Below are 24396 nucleotides of genomic sequence, written 5' to 3'. Positions count from 1 at the left end.
TCTTGCGGCTTCAGGAAGGAAAACCATCGCATTAAACGCCTTTATGTATAATAAATAAACCGTATCGCTTATGATTTATAATTAGTGTAATTTGTCATCCTTTTTATATCTCATAGACATATTGATGCTAATACGCTGAGCAGATATTTAATAAAAATTTTAGCAACCAATAAATTAGGGTATCTCGATTCTCTCTAATATATTCTAATTTTAAATGCAAGATCTATTTTGTAATGTAAGTTATACTGTAAAATGAGTCTTACATTTAAAATAGGAGGAGTACCACAATTTTATTTAGATTTAGAGTATTTAAATTTTATTTTATTTACTTTAAATTTTTTCTTTTAAATTTTATATCTTTATATTTTAAAAATTTACAACAAATCATGTTTTATGTAAAATGCAAGGCAAAGAAATACAGCTACATTAAAAGTTAAAATTAAAATTAAAAATGCATCAATAGTAAGACTTCGCGGATGTTCGCTCGCTTGGCAGAGACAACGACCAACGGCTGCGCGCGTTGGAGGGAATCATATCCCCTTGTCTGGTGAGTAATTTCCACTGAAGAATCCCCTCCGTGCAAGTGAGTAATCTCTCTGACGCTATCTTACTTCCGTTTTCCTCCCTCTCTCTAGCTCCTTTGTGTCTGTCTGCTGTCTGCTCTTATCTTACTGCGTCTCAGCCTGTCTTTGTTTCATTTTGCTGGTCGGAGCTAAAAACTAGAAGCTCGCCTTTCGGGTTTTGGGATTTTATGGTTTTTGTTTGCCGAAAGTAGCGAAGACAGCACAATTAATTTGTTGGTTAGAATATTGAATTTGATTCCTCCTGCCTATTCTGCTGTGTTTGAATTTTTGTATCTTTCACTACTCATTATGATTCTCGGGAGCTACATTCCTCGTGTCCTGATTTTGTGGGTATGTGTTTTCATTTAACTTATCCCGATGATATCATGTGGATACATTAGCAACTGTTGAACCCTTTGCGTGAATTCAGTGGGGCTGGCTTCATATTCTTTTATACACCCCAATGCTAGTATGCTTGTTGCTTAACATATTGAGTTTTTCTTAACCCAATATTTTGCAGGATGTTGTCTTATTATACTCAAATTCATCGCTAACTAGATGTGAGCCCCCTGCATTGCAGGGAATCTGAAAAATAGGCCACACTGTACTATTCAAATAAGCACGACTTGTTCAATTCTAGTCTGATGGGACAAACTTTAGCTTCACTTATTCTCTTTCAGACATTTCTTTTTTTGGGTATAATTCAGAGTATCCTCAAGCCACTTTGGACTTAAGACTAATCTCTGTTGGGCCGGGAGTGCTAAGCTTAAAGCCTTCCCAATAAGTGCACTTGCTGAGATTCGAACTTGTGTTCTTTTCTTTACGGGAGGTGAGACAGTTTACCATCTCAACCAACAGTTTGTTGGTCTTATTCAGGCATTTTGAGAAGCTGAGAGTTTCTCCATCATGTATCTTTTTTTCCCCCCTCTTCTTTGGATACAAAGATGAGGCTAAAAGCTCAGGAAGATGTATCATGTATCTTTAACGTAAAGGGGTTAAAAAAACGGTTGAGCTTAAAGCAGTTTTATTGTTGCCTGATCATTCTAAAGTGCATAGGGGGATGTATCGGGTTGCTTGTGTTAAGACTTGAGACTTTATATAGATATCTTCCTCTTGATTTGTAAGAATGGATATTAGTTAATAGTTATGCCTTTTTTATTTTATTTTGTTCCTTGAAATATAAAGTTTGGCATATGGGTTGTATAAATGCTTAGAAATGGCAGTATATAAGGTCTTCCACTCTTTGCGGTTTTTAAAGTAAACTCTCACTTTTGAGGGTAAACATCGCAAGAACTCTATATCGTAGACTGCATAGTTATTCAAATGATTGCTTTTGGTTAGAATTGGAATCAAGTTGTTTATCTCAAGAAAGTTAATGAAGTCTGAATAGTTTGCTCTGGTAATAATATTTATTTATTCTTTTTGCCTTCTCTTTTAACACTCTTTCTATGTCCTGTAGGATAAATGTCATGACAAAGTGAGTAAAGCTTTATGTCAGCTCAAGCTAATAATGCTAGAGTTTAGTTGACTTTACAGTTTGTGAATTATAATTGCTCTCAGGTTCTGTTGTTTTTAGGGATAATTGGCAGAATTCTGTGTGCACTTGCTTTGGGGTCGGGTTAATGGCTGCACACATTGGAGTCATATCCCCTTCTACCTTCTTCCCTTCACTCCGTTGCCTTCCTCATCACTATATAACCAAAACCAAACCTTTGATTTGTAAGTAATGGCACGAACTAAATCCATTTTTTCCGCAACTTCTACATTGAGTTCCATGGAGTCATTGCAAGCATTTTTTCCTGCTGCCTTTTTAGTTTTCTTTTTTCCTTTTTGGATATCCAGGGACAAAAAAATTACTTTTTTGAGCTCAATTGAAATTCCTCGTTGGGTTTGAAATATTGCTGGTCAACATTTTCAATGTGTGTGTGTGTTTTTTTTTTTTGAGTTCTTTTAGATTTGAGGGCATAATTCTGATGGTCTAAGAAACTTTATGCTTTTCATTTTCCTATATATGTGATGTTTCGATAGTTTGTGGTCAATTGAAGGTTTGCTGAAGCAAATTAGTTGAGTTGATTATATTGTACGTGGTAAAAGTGCAATTTTAGTCTGAAAGCTTAAAGATAAGAGTTTGCTGGATGGCTAAGCGATGACTTTCTGCTAAAACTGTATATCCCGTTTGAGTTATTTGAGGTCATGAATGTTGTGTTTCTCAGAGGGGAAAAAAGCGGTTGATCACTTTATAATCCTTTTTCAGTGGCTAGTATGAGCAATGATCCAATACGTGAGTGGATTCTTTCTGAAGGAAAAGCCACACAGATAACCAGAATCAATCCTATTGGTGGAGGTTGTATCAATCTTGCTAGTCGCTATGACACTGATGCTGGCTCTTTTTTTGTTAAAACAAACAGGTATATGACATGTTAACTTCCATGGAGGTCCTTGGTTTTGAAATGTCACTCACTGCATGCTGCATATTTTTTATCCCATTCAAGTCTTTAGATCCTCTGCTATATTAAGATTTTTGTCTGGTTGGAACACTGTGTTAGGAGTATTGGACCATCAATGTTTGAAGGAGAGGCTCTTGGTTTAGGAGCAATGTATGAAACCAAGACCATTCGTGTGCCTCAACCATTTAAGGTGTTGAAAATTGAACTTGAATGTGATGGAAGCTACTTGTTTCCTAAGCTCTTTGATGTCAGCGTAAGTCCAGTTATTCAAAGGAACTTAATTTATCTTTTAATGTATCGTAGGTTGGATCATTGCCCACCGGTGGTTCTTTCATCATTATGGAATTCATTGAATTTGGAGCTTCTAGAGGAAATCAGGTAAGCTACTTAGAAATTATTTCTGATTAGTAAAACCCGTTATCCTGATATCTATTCTTGTTCCCCAGTCTGATCTAGGGAGGAAGCTTGCTGAAATGCATAAAGTAGGAAAATCCAGTAAAGGTTTTGGTTTTGATGTTGATAACACCATTGGCAGGTATACTTTATCTCTGTTATGAAAAATCCTTGAATAGAGATAGGATTCTAATGACATCATAAATATTATTTGCAGCACCCCACAGATAAACACCTGGTCATCAGATTGGATTCAGTTTTATGGTGAGCATAGATTGGGTTATCAACTTAAGTTAGCACTGGACCAGTACGGTGACAGAACTATATATGACAAGGGTAATTTTCATTAATAGTTACTGTTTTTTCTTCCCAATGATTAGTTTTTAGTCTGAAATCTTATCTAGTAGATTCATATTAATAAAAGTTGTAGCCGATTAGTTGAAAATGCTTGAACAAATATATGAATGAATGCCTCCTGGCAAAGTTTATTCACTGGTGCTAAACTAACTGCAAGTCTCTTCTTGGTCCAATCTAAAATTTAGTGAAGACCATGGTAGCAGCTTATTGATTTGGGGTTCCTCAGTTTTATCTGTCTTCCTGGTGGAGTGATCCAACTCAAAAGAGTGAAGTGCATAGAACATTCACTAAATAATTTCTATGGAACTATTATTTCAGGTGTTAAAGAATTTAGTATTTACATTGATTCCCATAGTGAGAAACTGAGAACTATAGGTGTTCTCATGCTCATAGTATAATGCTGATTATCAGTCATTACAATTTAGATTCTCTCGAGCTGATGGCATGAAGATTTATTTCGAAGAAATTTTCTCTATTTGTAATTAGCATGTCATGTGATTTTGCTTTTTCATGATGACTAAATTTAACAGGGCAAAGATTGGTAAAAAGTATGGGGCCCCTTTTCGACAATGTGGCAATAGAGCCATGCTTGCTACATGGAGACCTCTGGAGTGGAAATATCTTCTCTGACAAGAACGGGGAGCCTGTTATATTGGACCCAGCATGTTATTGTAAGTCATCTTTCGTCTAAAGACCAGGTTTGGCCAAAAAGGCAAGAGGATCTTTTTTCTTAAAAGCAATGCTACGGTAACACTAGTTTTGGACTTGCACTAATTGAGCGGAGCAGTGACAAAATTAGAAGCTAAAGGGATTAGTTCTTCCTACCCGTTAACTGCTAACCTTTATTCTGCATCAGATTGCAACCTTTATATAATCAAAGCAGGGTGTTAAGTGATATGGTACGACGTTTCAGGGATAATAAATTATAACATCTGGGTTTGGACTGCCATGCTTTTAATTGTGCGCGTAAGAATGTATTTGCTTAATTGAAGCCGAAGAGGTCCATAATATTCTTGGTGCTTTCTATTAAAAACTGTTTCTTAAAACTCAAGGTCAATTGTCATGATGGTTAGCGGAAGCATAAGTATATGCAACACTTGTTTTTTATCTGCGGACATTTACAAGTGAAAAAATAGTGTTATGCAGCATAGAAATAGTTCTGATGCAAAAGAATATTGAACAGGAGCTTGAAAGCCCCGCTGGACTTTTTTAGGATGAAAAATTTTGCTCCTTGTGAAAAAATGAGACAAGCTTTAATAGTTTAAGTATGATTCCATTATGCAAAAGAGTTGCCTGCCAATACTAAATAAATTTGACTTCACTGAATTTGTGATCTTGGAAATTATTTGTAGAAATGACTTCCACTATGTTCTTTGTTGCCCTATTTTATAGATGGACACAATGAGGCGGAATTCGGAATGTCCTGGTGTGCTGGCTTTGGAGGATCATTCTATAATTCGTATTTTGAGGTAATAATGCTATCTGCTTTACGGTGCAAAGGATTTATTGAGCATAGAGTATAACATTCTTACCTGAACTAGTGCAATATAGTCTTCTCTGTGTCACCCAAAAAAAAAAAAAAAAACTCTTCTTTCTCTACTTTACATGGAGTCAGTCAATAATTGGCGAAATAAAAAGATGGGTTTTATGAACTACAAATCAAATAGAATACCTCGAACATTGTGTTGTTAACAATAATTGTTGGTTTTAACAAGCGGTGTCAGCTCATATAATTTCATGTGATAAACGTGGATTAGCAAGTGTGTAATAATAATTTCCTTGTATGTATGTATTTTATCGTCAGGTGATGCCCAAACAGCCAGGATTTGAGAAGAGGAGAGATCTTTACATGCTGTATCACTACTTAAATCATTATAACCTCTTTGGTTCCGGCTACCGGTCATCAGCCATGTCCATAATAGATGATTACCTGGCCATGCTGAAAGCTTAGTACATTGTTGATAATAAGCTAGCATGTAGAGAATGAGGTTCTTGTCCTGCACATATTGCCATGCGGCTCAGGCTTATCATTGCGTTCTGCTAATTTCGGTAGCGTTGTCTCCTCCATTTATGTAGCTACAGTTTCGGGTAAGCTTCATGTTTTATTCTTGAATGGGGGAGTCTGGTTTGGGATAATGTTTCTCTCGCGTGTCTATATATATTATATATATACATGTATATCGTCTGGCACCGTGAACATTTCGACGTGATCCCTCTTGTTGTACTCTTTGGTCCACGATGAAAGGCAAAGCCTCCACTATTTCCAGTAACCCACAGATTACAGCTTTCCCTGCCCCCTGCCTATAACAAGACGAGACGACCATTAAAAGCCAGAGCTAAATTCAACCTTCATCCCCAGAATTGCACTGCTTCTACTCTTAAACATGATGATGAAAATTCAACTCCTGCAAAGGTCATCTGATTCTGGAGCCAATATAAAGGATTAACCACACTACCATGATGACTTTGCTGAGCCCGTTTATTTCGAAAAATAAAGGATTGACTACAATCTGGTATTTGTATTTTGGTTTAAATTGATTATTTACTAAGTCACAGGACATTTAAATTCAATTGATTATCCAACATTGTAAAACTCTATTTAAAAAGATAAATATCTTTAAAATAAAATAAATAGTTAATATATTTTACTACCTCTGATTCTTAATATAAGACCTTATTTAATTTTTATTTTAGTCATAAATATAAGATTTCAATCCATTTTGTCTCTTACTTATATATATATTTTCCAATGTAGTCCTTCTAACAATGATAGTTCTAACCAATACATTTGATTAGTAAGGATATTTTAGAAAAGACAATTTCTATTTATTACAAATGACTAACTTAACTTCTTTTCTTAATCCCTTTAAATTAGTCAACTAGCTCTTATAATTAGAACCAGAGGGAGTATATGATATGAAAATTTTGGTTCAATGCATTGCATTTGAATTCCTTGTAATGCATATGCAATATCCTCTTCCAAGCGTTTGGTTGGTTTATTTAAGTAATCCTGATGCATTAGGATTACATTATATAAGGTAATAGAGATTACACTTCTAAAAGTGAAAAATAGAGATTACAACATGTGGGAATCAATAAAAAGATATTATTTGCCCCTCCATTATCTTTCTCCACCCAATGCTCCTTCACCGATGACCTTTCCTCCTCCTTGCTCCCACTGACAACCTTTCCATGCGCTACCTAACCCTTCCTCCTTCTCTTGGCAGACTGCCTATTGCGGTTGTATGAAGGCGGGAAGGGAAACTGAAGAACGAACAAGAAAGGCACGTATGATTGTGTTTTCTTTGCTAGCGTTGGATTATGGGATGAAGATGCCTATTTCTTACATGGATAAATGATTTTATTTAAGGCTATTTTTGTCCCTTCAATTTTGTTTCCTTTTAATTTAAATTTAATTTTACCATTCTTAATGATGGACCAAACAACTTCTTTGTAATCATCATAACATTATATTACATTCCTAGTTATTACATCTCATTACTTTGAATACATTCCCACTTATTCCGTGGGCAATTAGAACTCTGATTATATGAGTTGTTGGTAGGTCATTTAACTTAAAAATTATATTAAATTTAAGATAAAGTATTTAATTTTTTTTCTTCTCTAAGAGGGACGGATTTGCGATCGTTTGACTTTCAGTGGATCTGTTTTTATCTGGAGATATAAATATATATAAACGCATTGCTAAAGAAAATAATAATGAAATTGAAGCATTTAGGTGAAAAGAAAAATAAAAATGTGTTCCGTTTTATAATCTAATTTGTGTTTTTTGATTCTTCATTCGGTCATCTGAGTGAATTTTAAGATTAGTATTTTAATTTAAAATAAAAAGGAATTTTTTGTTGAAAATGATACTACAGAAACTGGAAACATAAAAATATAGGATTTAACGCATCCACTAAGTTGGATAAATCTGATCAAATCTCTTATAAAGATAAAATATATTGTCAGAGCCAATATATGTGGAATCTAATTGGTCGAAAATTATCTTCAACATATTTTAAAAGATTAAATAATGAAAACAAATGCGAAGACATAGGAAATCTGGATATTTGAAATCTCTTGTTAAGATTTATTTAAATCACTTAAAAAATAATTAGTACATGGCCACACAGATGCCTATAAAACCAGACAGACAGACAGACACGAGAGAGAGAGAGAGAGAGAGATCGTCGGCGAAGGTACGTCGGCGTTCCTATCAATTAAACGTCTGGAAGCAGATTTATTAAGTGACTACCCACACACATATATTTATATATATAATTGCTGTTTATCTTAACTAGATCGACTAGATTTTGTTTCCATAAGATAACAATGAAAGCAGATTTCCCAACGTTCATTGCAATCATCTTTTACCATCATTTGATTAACACAGGAGTTAATTTGATTTTTAATGTAGTCCTAAATATAAAACCTCAATTCACTTTATCTTCTATATTAATCTTTTTTTTAAGGTAGTTCTTACAGTAATTGTATATGTTAAATGTTTCATCACATTGTAATTTTAGCTAATACATAATTAACTAACTCATATTGTTAAGGACTGGAGACAGTAGTTTAAAATAGATTCATTGATATCATATGCACAAATAACAATCTTTACGTTGGCCGGCCTTTTCAAGCATTAATTCGTTGTTACATATTTTGTAAAATACAAAATTCAGGTTCATTATATTGTTTGGAGCAAAAATTCCACTTAAATTAATATGACAAGATTTGATTGTACAGAGATTATTCGGATGAGACGAGACCTTATAAAGTTACTCCCTCCACTTTTTCCTTGATAAGAGGAGACAAATAACAGGATTTGCATATCAAAGTTAATTAAAACTGGTTAAATAATGTGCAATAAATATGTAAAAAAAAATATAATCTATTTTTCAAAAACACTTTCACCTGTGAAGAGATGGTGATTGAGGGTGAGTGTGTGGGTGATTAATGCAGTGAGACAAACCAATAATAAATGAGGATAAAAATAAAAAAATGATACTAAAAATTTGAACAAATTATTCCTATTTCTTATAAAAAATTCTTTCATATACACAATTGAAGGGAGTTTGATATATATATGTATATATGATGTACTGCTTTGTATTATGATAATGTGTAAGATAATTATGAATTGCGTGAGATGTTCGGCGTCGCGAATATGAATTATGAAAAATAAATGATGACTAGTTGGCTTGAAATGTCCTGATTCCAATCTCTTGTTACAGAATGGATTCGAGGTACGTCGCAAGGAAAAGGGAGTTTCCTTCTTATAGAGAGGTCCCTCCGCGTAACACTGCCTACCACTTTTAACAAGTCTCCCAAGAATGAGCTGCTTAGCAAGCGTCAATATGCATAGATTTAATTCCAATTTTAGCCCCTCATTATAGAATGTCCGTGGGGCATCAACAATTCTGTTTGTGAAAATTGTATAGATTCATTCTCACTTGTATTTATCATTGGTACAATATGCATAGATTTATCTTAATTACTAGTTCTGATTCTTTCTATATCATTATGCTAGCAAATCGTCCTAGTTCTAAATATAAGAGTTAATTGACTAATTTGAGTAGATTAAGAAAAGAAGTTAAGTTAGTTATTTGTAATAAATAGGTGTTGTTTTTCTTAAAATGTCCTTGCTAATTAAGTGTTTTGACTAGAATTACCATTATTAAAGAGACTACATTGGGAAAAAAATACATAAATATGAGAGACAAATTGGATTAGGATTTTATATTTAGAACCAAAATAAAAATTAAACAAAGTCTTATATTAAGGACCGGAAGTAATTTAGTTTTTAAATTATTTGGATCCCACTCTGATTTATTTCCATGACTATAAAGATTGGATAAGAAAGCTTATGTGGCACTTTCATTTTTTCATGTGACCATTAATTCGAAACATAACAATGATATTTATAGTTTAACACTACCACATGACAATATTTAACATAAAACCTCTAGAGGAACAGTGACTTGAAATTAATTATGTGCTAAGTTACGCTAAACAAAATTGAAATGAAGGGACACAGATAAAACGTGAGATAAAATTTGTTTTGTGGAATGGAATCGGGAAAATAGACCTTTTCCAATGAAATATCACATATATATAAATCTATATTACCAAATAAAAAAGTATTTACCAAAGCAGTTGGAACAAAAAGAGGCAAACGAAAATAGATGGAGCTCAGGCCGGGGCCCTTTGCTTTGACAAAAAGAACCTTCTTAGATAGCTTTCGTTGTTTGGGCCTAAACTTGTGAGCAAGATTACCCAGTGAACGGTCTTAAGCCCAAACAAGGTATTTTGGGCCCCCAATAACTAAAAAGGGTTATTGTTGTGTTAACAATTATGAAAACTAATTATAATTATGTAATCAAACGTGAGTTGCAGGGTGATGAAGGGGTCTATGCATTTCATGGCTGAAGCTCCACCTTTTGCAGACCTCCTCCTCTCTCTAGAACAAGCCACGTTCATGTTAAAACAACTTCCCTCCGCGTCCGACCAAACCCATCTCCTCCAAATCTGCACTTCCCTTCACGGTGCCCATCGCAATCTCTCCAATTTCCTCTCCACAATCGATTTCCCCCCTCCGCCACGCCCCCCGGCCGAACACTCCTTCTCCTCTGCCTCCGGCGTCAACCAAGATGCCAACGGAAACGAACCCATGGAGGTTGGGGATGACGACGATGAGGCTGAGGCAAACGTGGAGATTTCCAGAGGCACAATTGAGAAGGTCGAGGAGAAGATGAGAGATTGCTTCATAAAGAACAAGCGACCGAAGCGGCCGCTTTCACCGTCCACTGCGGCGGCGGCAGAGGAGAGGCGGTTGTCCGAAGATGGCTTGGTTGGGAGAGTGAAGGATTTTGATGCGCATGCGATGAGGTTGAGGGCTTTGGATTTGGTGTATCAGTTTCATGGATGAAAAGTACGGGCGATTGAAGAAACACGGGCTATTTATTAGTCTTCAGCATGAAGGCAGAGATATTCATCATTTTGTAGCCCTCACAGGGCAGATAGGCTGAACATTGTTGTGGGTAACATCGTAGTCTCCATGTGCTCACTTTTTTGTTCTGGCTTTGATGAAAATGACTAGAAGAGCTGCGGAGCTAATTTTGTTTTGTTAGTGTCTTGCTTCAGAATAGAAGATCAATTTATCAGTCTTCATATATTCTGTACATAATGAAATCCATTGTGAGGTTTATTAATGACAAGCTATATTTATTTCTCACACTCCTCAATCCACGGGAAAACGGACTCAATAAAGTAAAAATATTGGTCGTGATATCAGAGACAAGTATTTTGAATGGCACCTACACGTTCGAGGCTTTTAAGTTCTTTTACTGGTCTGTATTTGGAAGGATGACTTGTGGCGATGTTGAGACCTCCCCCAGTCGTTTGAAAAAAAGTAACAATGCTTGTTTAACAAACTTTTTAATCTACTGCACTCACCTCATTATTAAGAACAAACCTTTTTTTTTTTTGGAAAAAAAGTAACTATGCATGTTTAACACAATAGATCAGAACTGATTATCTCATACAAGAAAATTATCTGTTGGCCAAAGGCGAAGAAAAAGGGCAAATCATCTGGATGGCTTAACAAGAAAGAAAAAGCTGTCATGAAGGGTTCTTTTTATGAGCAAGATGGACGGAACTAATATTTTCAAGATTTGCTAAAATAGGAAGCTCCAGTCATGTCATCAGGATAGGATATATAGATTGCTCCCTAAATGTAACTGGGTTCATTTGAGCTACATATATTGCCTCTGTTAGCAGTAGATTACAACATTACAAAGTGCACAACGGAGTGCACTTTTTTTGACCTGACTTTACATTAATTTGGATCTTCCACAGATGGCCCTGTGCATTTGTGTATTTGGTGAGAGGGTGACAAAACACATTGCGATCAGACATATGGTTTGAAACAGCATTTCTGCTTCAGTTGTGAGCATGCTACTATTATACTAAAAAACATGAGGAAAAAATGTTCCTGATCTAGCTCTCTAATTCATCCCTGAACTGGGAAAGTCATATGCGCTATTTCATCTTTTAGTGCACTGCTTGGTTTCAACTTCCAAATCTGTGACAACGGAAAAACCCTTGGTAAGCCACTATGTTATGCGCAGTCTAGTGGTAAAAACGACGAGTCTGTGGTTTGCATAAAGGTCATGGGTACAAACCTGCATTTCACTGTGTATGAAAAGGGGCCTTACTCATATCTGAAACTGTTGGACCTTCTGCAAGGTTCTTGTGTAAGAAATTCAAAAGGAAATCTACATTGTTATCCTTTCACTATCAAGTTATGCAACTTAACAAAATCATCCAATGTGAGTTCTTCAGGTCTTGACTGTGAACACCAGAGGTACAAGCAAGAAAAGGATAATCACTAAAAACTACAACATCATAGCCAATGAGCGTTTGTTGAGAGCAATAGATTTGATCACTCACAGTAGTCGGAAGATCTATCCTTTTCAAAGCTTCTTCGATCTCTACAGATGTGCATATGTGCTGAAGTGACTTCCGCAGCATTTTGCGTTTCCCGTTGAATGCTGAGTTAACCTACAAACATGCAGCAATGAGTAACATCATCAAGAAAATTATATCACATCTTGATACGCAGTAGCGAGAAGTAGATTGAGAAGAAAATTTATAAAAGCTCAATGGATGGTTATTTGAAAAGAGCTACCATTGAGAAGAAGCTTTTGGTGGAAGAAACTTGGGGATATTCTCTCGCTTGCTTCAGCTTGAATGTGACAATGGCTGCGTCAACCTAGTCAAACATGAAAAATGAATAACTGATTAATGATCCAACCCAGAAATTATGCTGTCACTCTACAATAGCTTCGAATGAACCACTATAGAAACCCTATAAACAAGTAGTCACAATGACTACGAACTCTTGCGATCATAATACACTTCAGGTTCTCTGTTAACAAATTATATTTTAGGTTTGATTTTCTATCTAGGCATAAAAATGTTTTTACTTTAATCACTAGTAATGTCTCTTCACTTTCTTGTGTTTGTTTCTCATGATAGCTGTCCTTATGTCATTCATATTAAAGAGTATCATTTAGACAAGCAAGGGCTCTATTAATATTTGCTGCACTTTCTGAATCAATAAAGAGGGCTGGCGAACTTAACCTCAAGATCTAAATAAAAAGTCTATTTGCCCGCATGGATTAAGAAGATGCCAGCACAAACACCATATAGTAGTCATATTTGTGGACTATAATCACTTACGTTAGGCTGAGGGAAAAAATTTGTCCTGGGGACTCTCAATTTGTATTCTGGCTCTGCAAAGAAAATTGATAAACAACAGCTTTAGCATTCAATCAAGCAAATTCTGGTACTAGGTATCAAATTCTCACAGTTCAGCTTGACATATAAGCAATCCGTGGTGAACTGGGACTGCATGCAATCTTTCTAAAACTAGATTAGCCATTGAACCCGAGAAGCTATTGGGCCACATGTCAATTGATTCAACTCAATCTGACAGTTGATTCAGGTGGGCCATAAAATACATATTACACATTTATACTATAAAAATCAAGTCTAAACTTCAAATATATGACTCTGAAAATAATTCATGAAAATTCGTAACGCAAGCCAGATGTAAACATAACGGTCAGCCTCCACATCGCATTTACTTCCCAGCTTTGCAAGCATAGGACACTATTGCATGCCACAAGGCACAAGGTTTGTTTATCTCATGTCTCATTCATGCGCATCTCATGTTCAGCATTTCCCCCCTATTTTTCTCTTGACCATTATCATAATTTATTTAATTACTACATAAGTACCTGAGTAGAAGTTAACAAAAATATTGATGGGGCGATACTCAGAGGTCCTCTCAGATGATTCAACCAAGCGCAAAGCTGTCTCCTCCTGCAAGGATATTCAGTTTCCATAATCGTCGTTATATTTACAAGTCCCTTTTTTGTTTTAACATTGTGAAGGGCTTCCATAATCTAATGCCATTAGGTTAAATCTTCAAAATAATAATAATAAAGAATAAAAAATGTTAGAGGGTGCTCGTATATAAATTTCTACATTTTTTTTAGTAAAAAAAAAACAGAGAGAGAGAAGCTCTGTTCATCACTCTAGTTTCTGTCTGATCAAACTGCCTTTTAAAAATGAGTTTGCACACGACTTTAGGTTTCATTAGTATTTTTCTCCTATTCTAATGAGTTGGAGATTCTTCATCCCGAAAATAGAATACGAGATATCCTTGAACATTGGGATCAAGTCGGGTGGAAATGGCACGGTGAATTGGGATGAGAATATCAGAAATTCTAGGCCAACATGGGGCGATAGGAATGAAGAATGATAAATGGAAATAAATGGCAAACATATCTTGGAAGGTTAAATTTATCAACATTTCATGGACCAATTATCCTAGAAAAGGCAATCCCGTAGTGTATAGGCCAAGGAGTTATTCTTATATCTTGCATATTCTCTCATATAAAAAGCTCTTAGGGCTGGAAGTGCACACAAAGCACAAGCTTTGTTACTCTGTACTGAAATTTAATTGAGTTGTGACACATGAAACAAGAAGGAATGTAACACTAATGGTTATGAAAGTTTCGATACCGTGTCAAAGAGTAACGATTGAAAGAGCTGTTAGATATAGGTCCACCAATAATTTGAATCTCTGATACAACATATCTAATTCACAACAAAACATATAATGAGAAAGCTATCAATGCTAACCTGGAGTAATAGAACCACTTGTGAGATAATATCACCCATTGGAAGAAGAAGCTTGATCACATCTGTGCTTACATTAAAGGGAAGGTTGGAAACCACCTAAAAGAATACCCATAACAGATTACTGAAGAAGTAAGAAAGGAAATAATACATTTTCTGGAAGTCTCAGATAATTTACTGCCAGAGAAGAACGGTGAAGTTTGCATTAAGTGAATTTCTAGCTATTCTAAGGATATCCAATTCAACACATAACTTCCAGTTATGATGTTAGTCATACAGAGAATCACTAATGACAATATATAAAGGATGGAACGACTAAAATTAGTGTTGCACAGTAACTCGCAAAGACATATAAGAGCAAAAATGAAAGCATTATGCTTGATCTTCATGCTTAATTGAAGCGTAATCCATTGAACTAGAGATAACAAACCTGGGCAAATTTCTATAATAATATCCTTACAAGTACACCAACAAAGGATATTAAACTCTTAAAATCAAAAGATTGCTTTTAGAATCTGCAATCTAATAAGCTTATTTCTTCTATCACATAGGACTAGGGTGTACCACGTACTAGAATTTTGGTTACACTGACTATGTCATCTGACTCAATGTATTGCCAATATAAGCATTGAAAATCAAGATAACGGCATCAGATCAGAGATGCTTTGTCCATTATTTTCTAAAACTAGCAATTCTCTTTATGTATAAGAAGTGCAATCCTTACTTTTGCCTGTCTGGTTTCTGGATCCATTTGCCTTGTGCTGCCAAGCAACGACAATAAATGAGAGCGGACATGGCATTTAACAATATCCTCAGTCAATACCTGCAGGTATTACAATATCAACATTATTCATAATCAGTACATCCAACAAGGTCCCTAATGGTTAAAATTTTAACACAGAAACTATAGGCAAGGAAAGCCACTGGACTGAAAATAAAAAATTTTATCTGTGTATTATGAAAAAATAGCTCGTCAACATGAAATATAAAGTTGAAATGTCTCCAGGAGTCGTACCTTCAAATTTTGTGTGCCGAAAAATCTTTCACTCACGAGATCAGCCATGTGTTCATCCTAAATCCGAACAGAATTATAAAATCACAAATCTTGAGCGCAAGTAAAATATAGAAATATGCAACCTCCCTCGCTGATGAGTTGGAAAATATGTTATCAGCAAATTTCAATTGCCATTGGTTATAAACCGTTTAGGAACTAAGAAAAACACCAAAAGTAAATGTTTTTACACAGCATGCAGCATTGACATGACTTATTATGCCAAGACGAATAACATATAAACGCACAGATTTATATAGAACATGAAGATATCAGCAGGTTGGAGAAGAAATGCAAACCTACTTAGACGTCAACAATTAGGCAAACCATGAAGAAATCAGCAGGTTGGAGAAAAGAAAGTATCTTTGTCTAGAAGAAAAACTCCTTAATGAAAAGCAGCAGCAAACCTTTTCAATTGCAAGAACAAATGCGCCAGCGTTTAAAAGAATATTAGTCAAAGAACCCGTTCCCGGCCCAATTTCCAACACCACATCGCCTTCTTCAACACCAGCCGCTCGAGCCAGCTCCTCATTGATATCAGAGTTCAACATATAATGCTGCAGAAAAATAAAAGAATACAATTGAGAAGCCACTTCCAACTAATACCAAGCAGCCATCTGCACACCTAGCCTGTGCTCGACAAAATGACGGAATCAAAGTCCCCAAACAGTAAATTAAAACTACGGCCATTTGAAAACCAAAAGGGAGAAAAAAACGTATAGTTCCCAGAATTTTCTCCAGAAACAAACAGATTTAGAAATGAGAGAACCTGGCCGAGGGATTTTCTGGGGAATCGGCCTTTAGAGTTGAGAGCTCTTATGGTAGCGTGGTAGTCGTCTGAGCTCGGTCTAGTAGTTTTTCCACTTCTTCCATCGGCAGAAGCTACACATAGCGTTCTGATCCGTTCACTAGTACTACTGACACATGCTGGAGGCGGAGATTTCTGGCAGCGCGAAAGGAAAGCGGCATGTGATGTTGGTGGGAGAGATTGAACAGTGCACGTCGGCGAAGGAGACATGCTTTTGATTATCCGTTAGCGGCTGGTTGGGTGGTTGCTTGCTTTGAAATTAATTAATATATTTTCCTACGTAGTGTAATAATAGTCTTCCCATCCTTAATATAGAAACTAACTATTGTATTAGTTTTGGTTCTAAACATAAAATCCTTTTCTCATATTTATCAATTTTTTCTAAATTACCCTTATGAATATTTTTTTAACCATAATCAAATAGAAAGGGAGAGGGGTATTAAGAAAGATAATTATGGTGTTTTAGAAAAAATATGTCACATTTCTTAAAATTAACTAACTTTCCTAACTTTTTTAATCTAATCAAATTAGTTAAATTGGTCTTATATTAAAGATCAAAAGAGTATAACTCAAATCATGTTAATGTAAAATTGATTGCCTCTCTTTCTTTTTCTCCTGAATTTGAATCCCAAGCTTGTGTCTACGGCTCTGCGTCCAACGGAAGGGATTTCTCGAGCTCGGAACTAAGGATAAAAGACATAAAACTGAAGTTATTTCTGTATGCGGTAGAAAACACGTAAAAATAAACATAATACTACCTTCTACCTACTAGACTTCGTTTGTAGACTAGTGTGTGTCCCCGTGTGTGTGTGTATTTTTGGGGTAAAGAACCAGTGGGTCCAGTCCAATAGAACCTTATTAGAAGAGTATTTAGATGGAAACTAAATTATAATTTTAAAAAATTCATCTTGATTTACAAAATAGTATTTTTTTATGCTATCCAATCGCCTCTTGAATTCCATAAGCGAAGAGAGGAGCAGGAGCAAGTGAAAACTTTCTCAGAACTAATTCGGTGTTTAACCCTTTTAAAAATCATATTTTTATTCACCACGTTATCTAACCTGATTTTCTATTCAGATTGTGGCCAAAAGTCTCCCAACGTGGCCTTCTTTTAAAATATCATCCATATTTTTAATGACATTGTTTAATTTTTAATTTTATTTGAGGAGTACTTTTTATTTTAAAAATTATTTTTACTTTTTGTTTTGTTCTTAATTAAAAAGGGATGAAGAATGATTTATTTGGATAAAACAAACTTAATTTACATGGAAACCGCTGCTTGACAATAAAGTGTGATATAAAGATGCAAAACTGGCATGGATAACACTATCATATTGTATTCCCGGAAAACATGGCATGCTATCAAAACCAAAAGAAACTTCAGATTCCAACCATTTGGAAATCAAGATCACAAAAAACACCATTTACGTATTTATCTCTTGTTTATCACTACCAAAATTATCCAACCAGGAGAGCTTCTCCAGGAGTTGGCAACCTTGACTTGTGCAAGCCGATACTGACACCTTTCTTGGAGGATCAACACAAACAGCAAATTTTTGTTCCAGCAATCTACAAATCCGCAAAAAAATTGTTGGAGCCACCTATAGCATGGCCATTACTTGCATTCTTTCTCTTGGTCCCTGCAAAGGTAACGATATAAAATGCAGTACAAGAAATAACCTCCAAATAATCATGTATCATATCTCCCAGTCCCAACAGTTAAATTAGCCACGTTGCTGAACAGAGCCATTCATTGAAAGGCATCAGACGTGACAAGTATGTATTTGTAGGCCATTTATAACATCTAGAACTACAACAATGCAGATCATACCTTTATCACTCTTAGAAGGATTAGCATCTACATCCATCTCATCCCCGTCGCTATCAATCACCTCCGTTTCATTCCCTTGTGTGCTTTTTGAACCTTGTAGTATATCATCCAGGTCCCATAGCTGCCAAAGAAAAAATGTCCCAGGAAGTTCAGAAGATAATATATAAATATCATTCCAGTCGTTTTTATATTTTTAGCGAACCAATTCATCTAATATCATTAATAATAACTCAGGCGACTGACAGCAATCAACATGAATCAACTTATCCAATTAGTTTATTTTAGTTTTTCCATCCATTTTCTTTTTCACTGTTATTTCCACGTCTTTGATATAGTGAGTAACTCCATTCTACTTTGGCCAAGGCGATATATGAAAAAGTGAAGTAAAAAGTGTACCTTTAAAATATGATCGTGTGCAATACTGCCAAGGTACTTTCTATCATGAGAAAAAGCTACAAAACCAGAGAAAACCACGGGTCAGCATAGTGAGATCAAATTAATCATGGCCCATCATCCAGATCAAGATCAGGAGCCAAAGTTAAAACAGAAGCAGATATATTGCTTGTGAATAAACATTATTGTAGACAATGAGAGAGAACAAACAACGAAAAGTAATCTAACAGGAATAAAATTACAGAAAAATTGCTTCGCTACAGCGATCAAGTTGAGATGCTAATTGAAGCAATGGAGGCTCCAAACAATATGTCAGTCCCACCAATAGATACAGCAAGATTCAAATTTTGCTACAAGTGAGTATATTACCAAGTCGTTCAATAGGATATTCTGAGTGCTCCGCAATTGGCTGGATGACTCTGTTGGGCAATATTCCGACCAGACTGAGAAAAAATAATAATTATTACAAGTATAAATGTAACTGGAAAAAGCATATCAATGAACATAGGATAAAATCATGAACGAATCAAAGGCAACAAGGCCCTCATACAAAACAGGCTCACTTGATTATCCCATTCTCTGATCCAGTGATGATACGGTCCTCATCAAGCTGAAATTGAGATATACAATTTTTATTGATTGATTATGGAATAAGGTAAAAGCCTAGTAATGCTGAAATAGTCATGTTACCCACTCACCTTCAACAAAGCATCAATAGAGTTTGATGAGAGATCAATAAACCGGTCACTGAACATCAAAGCCATCAAGCAAGAATATGAGTTAGAGCCAACTGGAGAGCGAACATTGAATTTTGCCTTTTTAACAATTAAGAATAAATTACTTCATCAATTGCACCCAGTGCCACATCAAGTACCTGCAATCCTGGAAATATCCCCATGAATACAGTAACAGGGTTCCAGTTTGTGATCCACAGACAATTTTCCTGCCATTCTGGCATTTAAAAAAGAATTCCAAATCAGTTAAACGGCGATTCTAAGGAATATGAGATTGATCAGTCACTCTTAACAGAGAATCATGCATGGAGAACTCAGAAAAGAGGAAGATTGACTGAGAGAATACAGTACCTTCATTATAACAACAGACAGAAGCTCATCTTCTGAGAACTCAGATCGAGCTTGGACCTATCAGTAGAAGAAAATAAAAGGGCATGTATCACTAAAAATTTGGGAAAACAAAAAAAAAACAGAGAGAGAGGAAGCAATAGATGCATAACTTACTTTATTTCTTCGAAGATTGCAAACAGATAGAGTCCCATCGCCACTTCATATGGAAAATAAATTTACCAAAAACTCAGCATGCATCAGTAAGTCACAGGTGATAGGGTAGGGGAAAAGTAAAATATTTATGCAGCGCATGGAAGTGCATCCACTTAAGCGAAAAATAAAATTTATAGTAAAATTAGATTGACAAGGGCAATAAATGATACCTTGTTCCCAACAGCTTCATTGCATCAGATGCAAAAGTCATGTCTGAAATGTAATCTTCATGGGCATCAAATGAATTGCAACAAGAACGTTGCCTAGTATCCCATACCTGCAATGAGAAAAAGCTCATTCTGTTGACATGAAATGTTCATAACAAGTAGATGATGATAGGAAACTTCACTCTAAGTCCTTGCTATGCAAATGGTATGTTTTAAATTAGTTGACATAAAAACGCACTACAGGGGACAAACCATGACTCAAAGGATTATAAATTCATAATTGTTAAAAAAGATGCGAAGGGAAGATTAAATTAGTCTTTTAACACTCCTCCCCTGGCATGTAAAAATAGAATGAGACACTAGATACAAGATGTTCTCCACAGCAGCAAAACATATAAATGAAATTAAAGAAGTAACCTTGATACACCCTTCGTCATCTCCTGTTGCAACAGTTGACTCAGTCAAATTTATCAATCTATTGACTGCAGCCCTGCGTTATAGAACACCACCACATAAAAATTCGGAATTAATAATCGTGCTAAGCATTAAGAAAGCATAATCATTTCATGAAAAAGAATCCACCCACCCATGGGCATTATCAAGACGGGCAATGGCAGATCCAGTTTCAACATCTGTTGCCAAGATTGAGCAATCTGGAGAACCCGTCAACAGTGCTAAAATAGAAGCATAGGCAATTCAAAGGCCAATTATATTCATGAAAATATCACTATCAAAAAACCCCATTAATAATAACGATAATTACAATAATAATAATAGAAAAGAAAGAATGCAAGGAAAACTACAATGCATTACCACGTCCATCATTAATGAAGCGAACAGCTCTGCAAGACTCAGTGTGCGCATGAACTTCCAACAATCTGGCAAGACCCCAATCTACTATATAAATATAAACAGTAGCAAACACATGCAAACGGGGATAAAATTTGGAAGCAGCATAAAATCATAAAGCAACTGGGTAGATATCCATCAACGATAAAAGCAAGAATATATGAGCTTCAACAACCTAGCAAGACCCCATTATACTGTAGCTATAAAAAAGAAAATTGATCCAAATATGGATGAAATTTGGAAACAACATAAATCACTATGCATGCAGGTCAAATATTCAACAACTGCAAAAGCAGTAAGATGTATAATATAATACCTTACAGGTGTGCTATCAGGGTTATAACGGTATCTGCCAGGGAAAGAGTTCAGAAACATATTAGCAAAGGATAATTAAACACAAACAAGAAGTTAACGAAAGAAGCAGCTAAGAGTGAAAAACTGAACATTAGTCAACTCACAAATGCAGGTCACCATTAATCAATCCTGCAGCAACAAGCTGATCCGATGAATGAAAGTCAATGTCAAATGCAAGTTTCCCCAAATCTATCTCCATTTAATTTACTTCTAGCTGCCTCTGTTTTCAAAGGCTCCTAAATCCTGAAGAGAGCTTAAATCCAAGCTGCAGTTTCTGGATTTACCAGCAATGCATCAGGTCAGCAACTTAAGGGTGACCAACACCAAACAATACATATTAAACAGAAATAAATCAAACCGAACCGAACTGGAGAAAAAAGCAAGCATGCAAGCAAACACACAAAAGCAACTATAAGTGAGGTCTGATTTGTTTTCATAATGCTAAAACTAATCGAGTTAATTAAATTTTAGTTTGCTTCAATTTTGGTCGATCAGAACCGAACCAAACCACTCAAAACTATACCTATATTTAAGAATACCAACAACAATATTTAATATTAAAAAAAATCTGTTGAATCAATCAAGATACTGGTTCACAGTTCAGTGGTCAAACTGCAACCCAACTATGGTTAAAACGGATGCAATTAAATTAATATATTTTAAATCATAAGCAAAGAAAAGTTTAAAGAATCACTGAATTAGTACTTCACAAAAACTAAATAAGATACAATACAATCACTAAGTTGCCTTAATTTATGCAAACACGTACACAGAAGCAAAAAAGCACTAAGTTACAGCAATGCTAAACATTACTGATTCCAACTTGTCTAGTAATTAACCAAATAAATCTAGTTTAAAGAAATCATGATATGGGATTTAATTGCCCTATCTTAACTAAAAAACTAATTAAGATATCTATATTTTAAAAAAAAAGCTGTATAATTGCAATTTGCTCAGTTGATGATATCTTTCTTCTTTACAGACCCTTCTCCTCTAGCATTTGGCATCGTGGTCCCCAGAAGTGTGGGTGCATTGGCCATTGCATCGTAAAGCATAAGACTTTATGGCTTATTCAGAAACTGGTTTCGCGCGCGCGCGCGCACCCACACATATTGATTGTTGAGTTATCTACTGTCTCTTTGATTCACGAGTAGTTCATATTCATACAACAATGATAGCGAAATCGGGGGGGGGGGGGGGAAGAAACGATATTTCTTTCCTCAAGCATATAAAAGAGAAATGATATACTCCGCACCAATGGTCAACGGTTGTTCAACAAGGCCGCTTATTCGAGGAAGATGATGAGATAGGAAAGAGGGAGAGAGAATCCAACCTGTCGGAGAGAATGGGTTTCTCTCTGGAAGAAGGCGCCGGATACTGGGCAGAGACTGGACTGAGTTGGCAGAGCCGTCGTTGGAAAACCGAAGCTCGACGAGTGGAGAGCTGGCGGCCGAAGATGGGGCGAGGCACCGCAGCGCGTCATTCAAGAAGGGTTATATTCTATTTTTCTTTTTTCTTTAAAAAAAAAAGGACGAAAGGAGGGTAATAAATTTAATAATCCAGAAAAATATCCAAATTTTTCGTTCAAGGTGATAAGAGTTCACAGGGAGAATAATGAATTTAATAATCCAAATTCTGGTCTAAAGAATTTAATAATCCAAATTCTGGTCTATTAAAAATAAGTCATAAGTACTGGGATTATCTGCAAATATATTTTCCCCAATAAATCAAACAAATTATAAGATTAACATATTGCTAATTGTTCGATTAAATGTCGATGACTTAAGGCTATTTAAAATCTTATTCATTTACTCCCTCCTCTCTTTTCAATATATTTTCGGTTCATAACATAAATCTAGTTTAACTATATTTTATTGACAAAAAAATATTAATTGAAGTGTAGTCATAACATCAAACGTGTGCAGAATTTGTACGACTTTTTAAATATGCTCTCAACGAGAGTCGTATTACATTAATTCTAATGAATAGATTATTTTTAAAAAGTTTAATTATAGAGAAGGATAAAATAATAGATAATCAAATATTAAATTAATGTGCGAAACATTAAACTATATTTATATTTTGAACAAGTACGGTTGGAAAAAAGGACTTATATTATGGATAGAAATAATGAGTCATGTTTAACTATTTTACCCAAACTAATGGGAGATAACTAAATCATTGATATAGTCTAAAATAAATAAATTTCCCAATTTATTCTCCATCCTTGGCGCCGCGCGTGTCATATGGTAGTGCGTTTTCTTGGCACGTGCTACTGCAATTACAATCCAAAGGTTTGAGGCCTCATTGCCCTTTCTCCTTTGGCCATCCCCCATGCACAAGCCCGTGGGATGGACCACAAGTCCCTTGGATGAGTTTGGATTCACGGAGGAACAGATCAAACTGAGATTGGCTTAATAATTGTAAAGAGACTAGGCACCACAATTGCAGATACTAAGCCACCCTTCAATATAGAGGTCGGTTTATGACTCATTATTGTGGATTGATCATGATACGTGGTGGCCATGCACGCAAACCATCTCTAAGCTGAGAGTAGGAAGGGAGTATGCAAAGAAAATAGAGCATGCATGGGAATATATAGTCAGATCGGATTCTAATGTTCCTGAGCTCATCATATAACAACAACGGTTTTTGTTGCTTATTCTATGTTCATGCAACATATAGCATTCACTTCAACCACAAAAGCAGTACAAGGAATCCATATGCATCCAGCCCATAAAATTCTGCTCCATCTTTCTTACATGTATATTTCTTACTCCTCATATAATGCTGCCCAACGGCTGTCTCTAGCCTTGCCGCTGCCTCTTTTGAACCTCCTTGACTACAAACACACCGCAAGAAAAATCAAATGGTGACATTAAATATGATGAAGAAGGAACAAACAAATCAAAGAATCACAAAAGAATCCCTTGAGAATATCACTAACTTGCGTGATTCTTTTTTACCTGGCCTCAATTATAAAGTTGATAACCAGAGCTTGAAGTCCTCATCGTCACTGAACTGGTCAGCTCCTTTTGGAAAATCTATAAGGCCATGGATGTCCTCTAACATCCCATATTCTTCGACCATAAATGGCGGGAGAGGAAATGGGAGCAGTGGTTTCAGGAGAAGTTGGTCCATGTAACTAGCTCATTGTTGAGTAAAGCATTTCATTTCCTTCATCATTATAACC

General features: G+C 35.6%; 4 protein-coding genes across 11 annotated transcripts; 2 read left to right on the top strand and 2 right to left on the bottom strand.

Annotated features, from left to right (window-relative positions):
- The first annotated feature begins 485 nt into the window (after nucleotides 1-485).
- Nucleotides 486-5984, top strand: LOC114740895 (protein-ribulosamine 3-kinase, chloroplastic-like). Of its 8 annotated transcripts, XM_028929143.1 has the most exons (11): nucleotides 575-583; nucleotides 2023-2040; nucleotides 2140-2282; nucleotides 2818-2971; nucleotides 3110-3200; nucleotides 3314-3388; nucleotides 3457-3545; nucleotides 3621-3739; nucleotides 4291-4431; nucleotides 5153-5229; nucleotides 5565-5984. In XM_028929143.1, exons 2-11 carry the CDS (start codon nucleotides 2033-2035, stop codon nucleotides 5709-5711), a joined length of 1044 nt encoding a protein of 347 aa, XP_028784976.1. In that variant the 5' UTR covers nucleotides 575-583; nucleotides 2023-2032; the 3' UTR covers nucleotides 5712-5984. The 8 variants fall into 8 exon arrangements, with proteins under 8 accessions (XP_028784981.1, XP_028784978.1, XP_028784976.1 ...); XM_028929148.1 differs by lacking the exons at nucleotides 575-583; nucleotides 2023-2040 and adding an exon at nucleotides 486-547; XM_028929145.1 differs by lacking the exon at nucleotides 2023-2040 and having other exon boundaries at nucleotides 533-583.
- Nucleotides 5985-10163: 4179 nt separating this feature from the next.
- On the top strand, nucleotides 10164-10691 carry LOC114740899 (uncharacterized). Its single transcript, XM_028929152.1, has one exon. It carries the CDS (start codon nucleotides 10164-10166, stop codon nucleotides 10689-10691), a length of 528 nt encoding a protein of 175 aa, XP_028784985.1.
- A 705-nt stretch (nucleotides 10692-11396) lies between these two features.
- On the bottom strand, nucleotides 11397-16477 carry LOC114740904 (ribosomal RNA small subunit methyltransferase, chloroplastic). Its single transcript, XM_028929156.1, has 11 exons — nucleotides 16294-16477; nucleotides 15932-16081; nucleotides 15489-15545; nucleotides 15198-15296; nucleotides 14477-14572; nucleotides 13567-13651; nucleotides 13007-13059; nucleotides 12453-12536; nucleotides 12215-12325; nucleotides 11947-12113; nucleotides 11397-11846 (listed from the first exon to the last, which is right to left on the bottom strand). Exons 2-10 carry the CDS (start codon nucleotides 16073-16075, stop codon nucleotides 12048-12050), a joined length of 795 nt encoding a protein of 264 aa, XP_028784989.1. The 5' UTR covers nucleotides 16076-16081; nucleotides 16294-16477; the 3' UTR covers nucleotides 11397-11846; nucleotides 11947-12047.
- Nucleotides 16478-17592: 1115 nt separating this feature from the next.
- LOC114740903 (WD repeat-containing protein 55) lies at nucleotides 17593-22646 on the bottom strand. Its single transcript, XM_028929155.1, has 16 exons — nucleotides 22537-22646; nucleotides 21308-21477; nucleotides 21166-21198; nucleotides 20814-20878; nucleotides 20587-20674; nucleotides 20418-20490; nucleotides 20004-20110; nucleotides 19795-19837; nucleotides 19642-19698; nucleotides 19431-19507; nucleotides 19255-19303; nucleotides 19120-19166; nucleotides 18926-18999; nucleotides 18560-18615; nucleotides 18164-18284; nucleotides 17593-17972 (listed from the first exon to the last, which is right to left on the bottom strand). Exons 2-16 carry the CDS (start codon nucleotides 21400-21402, stop codon nucleotides 17902-17904), a joined length of 1056 nt encoding a protein of 351 aa, XP_028784988.1. The 5' UTR covers nucleotides 21403-21477; nucleotides 22537-22646; the 3' UTR covers nucleotides 17593-17901.
- Between the last annotated feature and the right edge of the window lie 1750 nt (nucleotides 22647-24396).

The sequence above is a fragment of the Neltuma alba genome, unplaced genomic scaffold, assembly GCF_004799145.2.
Source record: "Neltuma alba isolate B1F8T4 unplaced genomic scaffold, ASM479914v2 tig00003194_pilon, whole genome shotgun sequence".
NCBI lineage: Eukaryota > Viridiplantae > Streptophyta > Magnoliopsida > Fabales > Fabaceae > Neltuma > Neltuma alba.
The sequence above is the reverse complement of the archived record's forward strand: the minus strand, read 5'-3'. Positions and strand labels throughout refer to the sequence as shown.